The 11,362-nt window shown below is 43.6% G+C and overlaps 2 protein-coding genes across 2 annotated transcripts; both read right to left on the reverse strand.

The window, feature by feature from the left end:
- Positions 1–8: 8 nt before the first annotated feature.
- On the reverse strand, positions 9–339 carry PHALS_04229 (uncharacterized protein; the record flags this gene model as incomplete). The annotated part of the gene is made up of 1 exon (XM_024718302.1): positions 9–339. A coding segment is annotated over one exon (331 nt), but the record flags the coding sequence as incomplete, so codon positions are not given.
- A 10,104-nt stretch (positions 340–10,443) lies between these two features.
- Positions 10,444–10,672, reverse strand: PHALS_04230 (uncharacterized protein; the record flags this gene model as incomplete). The annotated part of the gene is made up of 2 exons (XM_024718303.1): positions 10,444–10,473; positions 10,544–10,672. 2 exons carry the CDS (start codon positions 10,670–10,672, stop codon positions 10,444–10,446), a joined length of 159 nt encoding a protein of 52 aa, XP_024583715.1.
- Between the last annotated feature and the right edge of the window lie 690 nt (positions 10,673–11,362).

Genomic DNA, 11,362 nt, shown 5'->3' on the forward strand with positions numbered 1-11,362 from the left:
CGTTTTACCAGGAGCCACTACTTGCCATTTCATAGCTTTTGCCACTTCAAGCAGTTGTTCGATCGTTAGATTTTGCAGCAAAGGTGTCTTCAAAAGCGTCGCTACTATCGTACGCAAGTGTCGAGCTGTCTCTTCCCGAGATAATGGCGGTTTGTCCCAAAGCGGAAAATTGTCTCGGTTTTGATACAGAAAGGCTGTCACGCGTTCTCGAATCTGAGCTAGCGTCTCATTTGACAATGTATCAATATCAATACATGCTTTGCTTTGCCACGTACTGGATAGAAGACGCTCCAGAGCTTGTAATTTAAAGCCATAAACAGATGTGATTTTTTTCGACATGGATTCGACATCAAGTGATTTTTGTGCATTTGATACAATTGCGCCAGCTGAAGCGCTAGCTTGAGTGTAAAATATCGATCCTCTGTTTCTCGATCTTTCGGTATATGAAGTGGCACTTTTAACTTGTCGACGTCGACAATAGCTAATGTTCGACAGATATATTCAAATTGCATATTACGTAAGGAGAAGTGATCGCTTTTTTAAAAAGCACAAACTCATTGATGCATTCGTATGCGTGGAGAAAATTGCGATTTACACAACAAGTAAGTCAGAAATTGTCAATTGTTAACGTTTGTTTATTTAAAGCTTCTGCAAGTCAAAAGTTCGGTTCCAATTAAGAGTAGAAAGCTATTCGGCGCATGCCAGATGAAGTAACTTTTGAACAAAGAGTCCTGTTGCACAATAGCCAGACGATCGTAGCCAATATAATCGCTAATATTAAAATTTCAGTCACAGAAATTTGCCGTGGTGGATTTTGTTTCTTCAAAGAAAATATTGTTCAGTTTCATTCTCGTAAGAGATTAACTACTACATTGTTCGTTTAAGTCATAGCGATATTTCATAACCTAACCTTATTTTTCTGGGATCCATTACTCTACAACTCCCGATGTCATTTGACAAATATCACAGCAGATAAAGTGAAAATTATGATATTGGCTCATAGAAAAGATAGGTGGCAGCAACCCATTGGCAACGTTTCCACTTATCGATTGTCGCGTTGCCAACGCTGCAGCCTAAACAAGTCCTTGTGTATCCATAGGGCTATGCTGAGCAAACAACAGTTGAGGCTCGTCTAAGTGAATTGAAGAAGAGCAAAAGAAAATCATCTGGTGTTTGTGGCGGAATTGAACCCTATTACGGCGTTCTCTCAAAGCCGCCGTAAGTCTCAGGGTATAGTACCGTCATTGTATGTAAACATTACGTCCACCAAGAAGTACGGGCACAGAAGAGGACGATGGGATTCCGTAAAGAAAAGGTCCATAGCTGTCAGCCTCTCGTTGTGCGATGCATTTTTAATCTTTGAGCATAGTAATATCCAGTACAAGATTAATGTAGACTTTATCCTCAAACATGTCTCGCTCTGTAAAAGATTTGAGTTACTTTGAAGTGTATCGATCGATTTCTCGGGGTGTGAATACAAACCTATTTTCTAGGCGTTATTTAACGCGGACAAAGCTTCCTCTGTGCAAAATGTGCGGCAAGTCCGTAACACTTGTTTTTGGTTTAGCGATCGAGGCGCAAAGAAACTGAATTATTCCTATTTTGTTTATCCGACTATCTATCCTGGAACAACCCGACACGCCAAAAAATAAAAAATTGACATTAATCATCACAAAATAGAAGCACGTTTGGCGGCCAAAGAGCCGAAAACGGTGATGGAATGCTTGAAGGCTCTCATAGGCTGTGAGAATGCGCAAATGGTACATATCCTGGGATGCTTCAATGAATCAGCGATCCGGACACAACCAGTCACCACCGTAAGTCTACTAATGTTCAGCGTTTAGCTATTTAAGAGCATGGGAGATGTTTTTCTCTCTCTGGATGAGAGAACATGGCCATACACCAGAGGAATCAATGCTTCGTCACGCTTGCATCCTCTACTTCAGAAGGGGGCTGCGCACGAAAACGGGTCTGTGTTTGTAGTACCTCTGTAACGAGGTATTCTCAATATGTGAAGTTTTGGAGCGTAATAGTCGCATCACCAAGCCAAGTGTGTATTCAAATTCCTGTTTACTTCTCAAGAGAGACGAGAATAAGTGTAATGAGCTCCAAGAGCTGCAACTTCAATCGTCGTGACAGCGGTAACATTCTCCATCTTCAGCGAGCGTATCGAAAAAGGTGCGGCTCGCACCGAGATCTTCCGAGTCAATCCATCCTCTTTTAAGTATGCGTTGGATACTGCATTGAATACAGGGTTTGGCCTTTGTACCGTGAGTGCAAGGTGAGGAGTGGAAGAAATGAGCGCGCTAGAGGCGGTAATTCTTAGTCATGCTGAGGAGGAAAAGTGAGGTCACTGAATTGCCGAGCGGCACCCGCACATGTAATATTTGTTGTATAATCGAACCTCTGCCTTGCATAGCTCCATGTCTCTTGACGGAAAGGTGTGAAAAGGGAGGCTGTTATGCGGATCCGTACAACGATGTCCTAATGGGGCTATCTTACGTTGTGGAGGTCGAGACAAATGAGACCAATTTAAGAAATGAACGACAAGTTTTCACTTCAGAACCCAGTGTTGTCGGCTGTAATTTCTATTATTCCGGTTTGGTAAAGCTGCAAGAAGACTTCGTATATGCAGGAGCGTCGCGCAATTACGTACGATGCGTGACTGCCGAACAGTAGACAGATCACTGAGGCACAAACAATATCATTTTCGGATATTGGGCAATTTAGCAAGACGATGGAGACAAATAAGTGTCAAAGATCCTATTCAGCCTTGCGGGGTCTGGAGACTTTAACAGCGTGATACGCTGTTCTTTCCTAAACATGCATTTTAAGTATGTTTGAGATATGGTGCGGCTCAATTATTTAAAGTCATGTGTTACCTCGAGTAACAATTTTCGGTAGCGCCTGCTGTTTTCATGGCGGATCTTCCGCGAGTCATGAGCCCACCTCTGCTAGAGCGAATAAGTGTATTTGTCGAGCGCATGAAGCTACATTAGCTTCGATGCAGGGGGTGAGGTGTCCATAATTAATAGCAAATTTAATGCTTTATGAGTAGATCTTGGGAGATTGACGTTGCACTGGGCTGCGGTCTCTATGTGGAACAGAGAATAACGATCGTAAACCGCGGTCATCAGAGTGAGATAGGAATAAACAACCGTCTGTCGTTGACCTCAGCCTGTTCTGCTGAGACGTTTGGTAACAACTGTAAGCTGGTGTCTCTGTGCCATAGCCGTTGGAAACACAAGGCGAATTTTATTGTAATCTCCAGTGCCTGAGCCGGAGAAGTGTAAGAGCAACTGTGTGCCGCAGTCACTTGCAGATTGTGAAAATATACCAGGAGATGCGTACAAAAATTATAAAGGCAGTGAGACCCAGAAAAAGATACAGCTGATACCGAAGTGAGGGCAAATCTGTCATCCGTCATAGATGTATGTGTCACTGATGACACATGATATTAATACGAGGAAAGGAACAGCTATCTTTCCGGCGCCTACAGATCGTTTAATTATTTGCTGAAGCAATACCATGACCCGGTGACTTGACACCTACCTTGCACTTTGGTCACGGACCGGAATTGTGTCACGAAAGTGACTTCTTGGAGCCAATAACTGCGTTACACGTCAACTTATCAAGCATTGGGTTCGGCTGATATCATAGATGGTTGATTTCGTGAAACACAGAAAACTGGTACCGAGAGCGGAGAGTCACTCTTTTTCCCGATATTAGAAAATTCCGTAAATCTCTCTCCCCGAACCAAGTAAATATTTGCTCTCGGTACCGACGTTCTGAGTTATAAAGACTAACGGTAAGTGGCGAATTGTGATTTGATGAAGCCATGATTTAAGTACAAAACAAAGTACAACCCTACCATGCTTTTCCACAGTAGATGCTTTCAAATATTTAGTGCCCCGAAATGGAAGCTGAATTTATTATAAGCGCGCATAATTTGCCGTTTGTCGTTAATTATTCTGCCCTCAAAGCCGGTTGTGAGTGGGAAATCTATGCAACACTTGGTTCCAAGTCAATTTCATGATACACTCCCTGACTGCGGGTGATCCGCAGAGTAAATGCCTTGTCTCTACGTCGTGCTTTTTTTAGCAAATTAAAATTCTATGTAGGCGCCGTGAATATCGCTGCCTTTCCTCGCATGTGGCCGGGTGTCTTCAAGATATAAAACATCTATGATAGATGGAGATCTCGTCTCACCTCCGCTGCCTCTCTGTATCATTTGAGTGATTAGCGCCTTGAATTTCCTGCATACATCCCCTCGGCTACGCTATCAGTTATTAATGATAGTTTCTGGTAGGGTTAGTGAAGAGGGGATTACCTCTTCTGGGATTTGCCTTGTCACTCTCATCACGAGTAAATAGACTTTTCGTCACTTATGCGTGGTGTATTCACTGTTCTGCACGATGGGCCAGTCATAAGATAGGTACCGTAGCATCGCAACACGAATGAGTGATCTTACTGCAGTCCATTGTCTCCGCAGAAAACTGCGAGATATAGTTGCTCTTAAACTCCAAATGCTCCGGCACTTGAGACATTAATATCAAACGTCTCACTCCATGCATGCATCCATTACAATCGAATGACCAAAAGCACAAGAGCGCTATTCTCTATATCAGCCAGAAAACATGTTCTATGTCGTTTATGCCTTCCAATCTTGAAGCTATGTTTTAGCGATAAGCTTGTTACAAATTCCGTGTCATCCCATGCCCAACACGAATGGAGTACGCCACATACCTTTTTGACTTCTGCAAAATTCACGGCTCATGGCATAATGGCGACGTTATATCCAGAGTAACATCACGTCTCAGGTTCATGTTCAAGACAAGACAACGTTTAACGCTGTCAAAGTCTTTAAACCTCATAAAATGTGTAATCTACATGAGACGCTTGTACTGATGTCTACGACGCTGATTACAAGAGCACTGTTTCCGCTCGATGTCTCCGCGTACTGTCTGGTCTTTCGGCGATCACACGGCGTATGGAATTGCACGATGGTTTTGAATGTATTCTGACATTGCTCGGCTTCGCAAGATCCATAATATCGATTAGATTGGCCTCGAATCGTGAGCCCCTCCCGACCCCTTCTCTTTTGGCGGAGAGGTACAAAGAGCTAGCTTTTACGCACGATCGTCTGACAACCAAACACGCGAAACGTTGAGCCTTAGTAACTGCGGGGTGACCTGTCGGAGAAGAACTAGAATCGATTTGTTCTCGTAAAGGTTGAGATAAATTAAACTTAGCCTGTAGAGGAACGACTTTAATTAAGAGAAGTGGGGTCCACATCACAGAACAATGATCGAGTCGATATGGGTTGTGTCGTATGTGTGTTCGACAATTATCCTTGATATAGCTGAGCACACTCAGTATGATCATGAGTATAGTTGATGACAGTGAAGGGATGAAAAAAATCCTCAGGCCGATCGTCGAAGAGCACTGGTATGAGTCCTGAAGGAACGTCCAATCTTGTATCGAGAAGAATACAACCGGCAACCACCGTGAGAGTCGCATATGTCAAAACTCCTGCTATTTGAGACCAAGAACGGAAAAATTAATCATCTAATCATCTGTACGAATACAGTCATGATCTTTAGGAAGTTGGTCATGCTTTAAGAAAGACAGAGCGTCGCAGTAGCGGAGTTCAAGCCAGGCGACCGTGCGTGCTTATAGGCATAAAAGAGCAATATAGTTGCCAAAGTGACGAAGCTGACATAAGAAGAACCCAGATCGACATATTTCTCGATTGGTCGCTTGTGCGCTCAAACTTTTTTCATTCCATCAAGGGAGGCAAAATTGAAGAATTATGCTTTATTTTTGAGACTACTAATTGCCGCGACGGATTTCGAATGGCGGTACTGCATACAATCTTCATTAAGATCCCAGACAAGGTGCGACTTGCACCGTAACCTTCCGTACGCTTTATATCTCTCCGTTTTGCATCTAATGCTGAGTACAACTTTCTGCCGCGAGGGCTTGCTGGATTACTTATAAATAGTACACCATCCGAAATATTATTTAAAATACTGCTTGTATTTTATATAGGGAAGGTGAAAGTTTAACGTGTGCGTCATATGTGATGGACCTCAGCCACATTGAGAAAGAAGGGATACATCAAGAGACATCAAGATTGTTGTGCAGTTCCACTGTACCTACAGATGTTCAATCTGTAGGAATACCGAACATCTGCGCTTTGTGCGCGACACGAGCACCAAAAGGTCGCTACGCCAGCGCTGTTTGTCCCCACAGGACAGCACTCCTCGGGTTGATCGACTGTGCTTAGCACAGCAGCGTTTGATAAACTCCGTGCCCCTCATGAAAGATGCTTGTTCTTTGGGCACTGATAACTGATGAGAGTTTCGGGATTAGATTTGCGCACTATCACCCGTCACAAGGCTTTTCAAGTCGAGCAAAACGGATATCCAACTTATGCATCGACTACTGCATGACTTGGCAAAGTGCAGATCACGATGCGGTCACTGGGATAACGCATCATCTCCTCTATTTCTGCCGTTTACAGCTTCCGAGCAAACCTCAGACTTAGAACAACATGAATTTCTAAAAGAAGCGCGCTGCAACAGTTGGCCCTGCCTTTTCTGCAAATTATACAATATTTGAGGGTGTGTCTGTTGGAAAGAGGTCATAGCACCAGTATTCTTCGAGCCGAAGGAGCCTCAAACTCCCATGCGATGAGGTACCCTCTCACTTCACCAGGCAACTTCAATATTCCTGGTGTGACTGCCAGCCTAGTATACGTATCACTTGAAAGATGACCATCCATACTCAAGGGCAGGATCGGCAGATGCCACCCCTCCCGCGGACAGCACTTGTGTACTCTCTCGGCTGATGGTACGTCGATTATCTCCGAATCTTGGCAAGCGCTCAAACTGAGATAATCCAGATTATAAAGTGTTCTCCGAGCGCCATCATCGCACTGTGTGGCTTGACGTTTAATACCGCGTCCCTGCGCAAGAGCATTGGGTACATCAGCAACAGGAGACGTGCTTCTTCTATAACGAAACGCTTTGCATCAGACTGGCTTAAAACTCAAATCAACTTAATACCGTTTTTAAACAAACATGAATGATCCAAATGTAGCGTGGTCGCAACATAGTCTTTTAGACTGAACAAACTGCTTGTTGAGAAAACTGGATACATTTGATAAAGCTTTTCACCCCGCTGTATAATCGCGTGTGGTTACCTGCTTAGGGCATTGAAATACCGCTTTTAGAGACTCTGGCTCTAAGCGATGGAGTCACGCACCCTTCGATGGTAGCCGGCTGATATCAGCAAGTAGAACTAAATCATTAGATCTCTTTTTCTGAGGATGCTCATTCCGACTATTGATCATCGCATATAAGATGGTGACGTCGCAACATACGGATGAGATGCAAGATGTGCTGCATTGCTGTAAGCGATGAGAATTAACGAAACTATGAATTTAGATATTGTTTTATCGCAGCACGCCGTTGCGCGTATACACCGCTATATAGGTCTGCCGTATTACGGCGCTAATCGACTTTTTACTTACCGTGTAGCGGTACCTTATGATGTTTGAACTTTAATTTGGTATTTCGATAGAAGCCCGGTAAAACCGTTTATTGTATCATTTGAGCAAGTTAGGCTCAATTTGCTGCAGTTGGTAAAATCGCAACTGGGACAGTTTTACCTTGCTGTCCTCGACAAAGGGTTTACCTAGCATGTTTTGCTGGCAGTCATCGCAGCGAAGAATGATCCGTGCTTCTCAAAGAAGCTTTCAAAAAGAGCTTGCTCAAGATGCTAGGTACCAGATAGGACTTGTTAATCTTTAACCATCTGTATGCTGATAGTAATAAAAGACGCATTGATTGCGTGGTGGAGAAATATTTTTTGGAGCACTTGGGCGGAGATGCCGCGGTGTCGGAACGATTTATTACTACTCATTGAGTTTGCGCTGAATATTTGGTGAGGTTTCAAGGGCCTTTGCACCACGCGCTAAGTGGTTTTAGCCTCACTAAAATAAGTCAACTAGGCTGATAACTTACCTCAAATTTAATCTCGTTTAAAATGTATAACAATCTTTTTGTTGTCTGATAGTGTTGATTACGTTGCTGTACGCATCGATGTACAGTTCAGAAATGCCTTCGAGCCAACCAGGTATATCCTGAACTTTACTACGGATTACTTGGATACGCGTGGCTCCTTATTTCGACAGGACTGCCGCTTTTTGCTGGAGACTCAAGCGCAATGATGCCGTTATGATCGGCATCTGCTAAGATTAAAACACATCCTATGAAAAAACCTGAAGCGTTGCAGAATTTATCTGGTTTCGGAAGTGCAAACGTTGAGCAGGCATGAGGCTATCTTTACTGCTTTCAAGGCCATCCCTTCCGCCAAACATCAGCACCACTTCAAATCCATCTATAGGGAATTATACGAGGGCCCTGTCATGTCGACATAGTTTGCAATGGATTTGTGCTAGAAAGTTGGCTGGTCAAGCAGCTTTCTAAAATAGTTATTAATGAAAAAAACTGTTTATCAAAAATTGCTTTGGTCGTTGCAATTTTTGATAAACAGTTAAACTGCTTGCATAACGTAAATACCAGAACAGCTACCTAGAATAGTGATTTCGTCGGCACCAACGCGCTTTCGTCGATATTAGTAAATGTTTAATCAGGTGTATAAACTCGAGCACTGCTCACAAGTGTTAAGTGGGGCTCTCACATCCTACTTCGCGTACTCTGCACAATTAGGAAGGGATATGTTGCCGAAATAGGCCTGTGCACACGATAAGGCCTGTACCGCTTTGTCTGGTCTGGTCGACACTATGGCTTATTTTTTCACTTTTGGGCAGCAATATTGGAGTACACATGGAAGTGAGAGAGGTATCGCCGTTTCTCATCAGCAATTGATGATGACCACCGATTCGGTCGGAGGCGCAGAATAAGTGCAACCGATCTTGCTGATTAACAGATCATTCTTTTTTAGGAGTTGGTGCTCGCATCATAGTTATTGCTACATCTAGCTTATCGTAAATTTACCACCAATGTCTGTCTGAAACACAAAGCTGGCAACGGATGGGGAAATATTTTTTTTATTATTTCACTACATTCGCTGCATGCCTTTTTACAGAAGAATGTTTCAATGAGACCACACTGTTTGTTCAAGTAATGAGCATGGCAGAGTGCCGCAATACCTGATCTTGACCACTCAAAGTTTACGACGATCGTTTTTATTCGGGGGCACCACGCATGGACGGTCTTTCCGCACCATAGCGTATAATACCATCAGCAGAAGAAGAATTCTTAGAATCCTTGAAAATGACTTTCCCGATTCATACACTTAGAGCTTTGCAAGTGTCCCCAATGACATATTTATCCAGGACGGAGAGATAGCTTGGCTTCTTCGTTTTGGTCTTGCTATTTCTCGCACGAATCTCATTAGGATAAATATTACGATTCATCCGGCTTAACGGGGACTTGTGCTGCAGATAGTGAGAGAAACTTATAACCGCTAGAACTATTCAGGCTACTGTATTCACGAGTAACCACGCTTCCTCACCGCTTATATGCTGAGATCTGCTACTCCCCGCGATGAGCAAGCCACACGTTAGTGTTGACTATGCAATCCTACTCCATCATGACAAAGCGTGAGTTACTGCGCTTACTTTTATATCGTGGCTGTTCTATCCGCGCTTTGAGTTGATGTCAAGCTCCACCGATACTCCCACTCCGGATTTTATAGGCGTGGACTCTCAGCGTCAGGGGCTCGTGGTGAGTCCTTCACCGGCTCCTGGTCGTGGCGCTTCTGAACGTGACTCGCCAGCGCATATCCGACGATGATGGGCGCCTGCAGGTGAATGATGAACGATTTTAATCCGTTGCCGTTTCACTGGTCCCATTCTAAAAAAAACACGAAAAGCACGTCGAGCTGATGTTCATGTCCTGAAGACAGAAATTCGAGAATATCATGTTTCATCCCCACCGTAACAACCGTCTTTCAAAGCTCGAATTGTACCTGACTACGAGCAATAGAAGTGTAACGAAGACGCCGTGTACTTTGCACAGAAGTTGGAAAATAATTTGCTTTGTGAAGTGTGTGTAAATGAACGTACAGAGTTTAGGATCCCTCGCTCCTAGCGGAACTGAGAATCTCGAAAGTAGCTAACACTGTAGGTATGATTCGCTTTTTCAAAAGTACAAACATAATAATTCTATTTCGAGCTTTATTAAGTATGTATATCAGAAGATCTCTTACGTTTCTAAAGAGCGGCTAGCAGCTCATGTGTATTTTCGACCCCTCGTCTTCGGAAATTGTCATATATATCGATACTCCGCTACTTATGAATACTAGCATTTACGCCAAGTGCAATGCTTACCTGAAAAATGTATCGCATTGCTGCCAACAAAATTTGTCAAAAGTGTAAGGATTGAGTACATGCCCAGATAAACTATGAGTCTATAAGAGGTCCATGAGGCATGGGGGCATCTAGCACGTCAAGTAGTAACTCGAATGCATAAGACTTCTACGCTAGCTCTCGGGTGATGCAGACGCACACAAATTCCGTGCATAATTTACCGCGGACTTTTGCGCCAAAGGCTTCGTCTGCGCGATGTGTATACCAATTCTTTGCAGCACTTGTACCGTGACCGAGTCGAACACGGACTGTGGAAACTTGACATCTCATGCTTGAAATATCTGTCCTTCAGATAATTAGGATGGTTGATAAGCTTATATTTAATGTTGGTCACAATGGGATCGGGAAAGCAGAGGTCAAAGGATACTCATTTGAGGCCGTTTGCCGGCTATGAAAATTTATGGTATGACACCTTCAGGAATGCCCAAGCCGGTCATAAGTGGGGAGCAAATGACACCCGCCGAAAGGCCGCTAGTGTATTTCCAGGCGGAACAGAGAAATCTATCTCTACGAATGTTGTGCTAGTCATAAATTCAGCCATGCGCTAAACGGAGCAATAACTTGTCGTGCAAAATAATGGACAACATCTTTTTCAGAAAGATGCTTTCAGCATGAAAAGTGATAAATCTGCGCTTTTCTCCTGGTGAAGCATTGGCGAGTCATTTGTCAAAAATTAAAAGCACTTCTGGCGCAATCATGGCGCTGCGATTACTTCCATGCAGGACACTAATCTGTCCAGATTGATGGCGATAAACTTTCCAAGGGGCCAAGCGTAGACCTCGGGAAGCAGAAGCGGCAGTATTCCGATTTCTCAGGATGAAATGTGAAGAGTGATAAAAAAATCACGGTCTCTCGCGTGTGTTTCTACTATGATGGAAAAGACGGCTGTATTTGAAGTGTACGTCTAGTAGAACGATATAGAGCAGTCGTGGGCTGTTAGGTCCTGTGTCAGAACTGGTG

Source organism: Plasmopara halstedii (assembly GCF_900000015.1).
Source record: "Plasmopara halstedii genome assembly, contig: Scaffold_2547, whole genome shotgun sequence".
Taxonomy (NCBI): Eukaryota; Oomycota; class Peronosporomycetes; order Peronosporales; family Peronosporaceae; genus Plasmopara; species Plasmopara halstedii.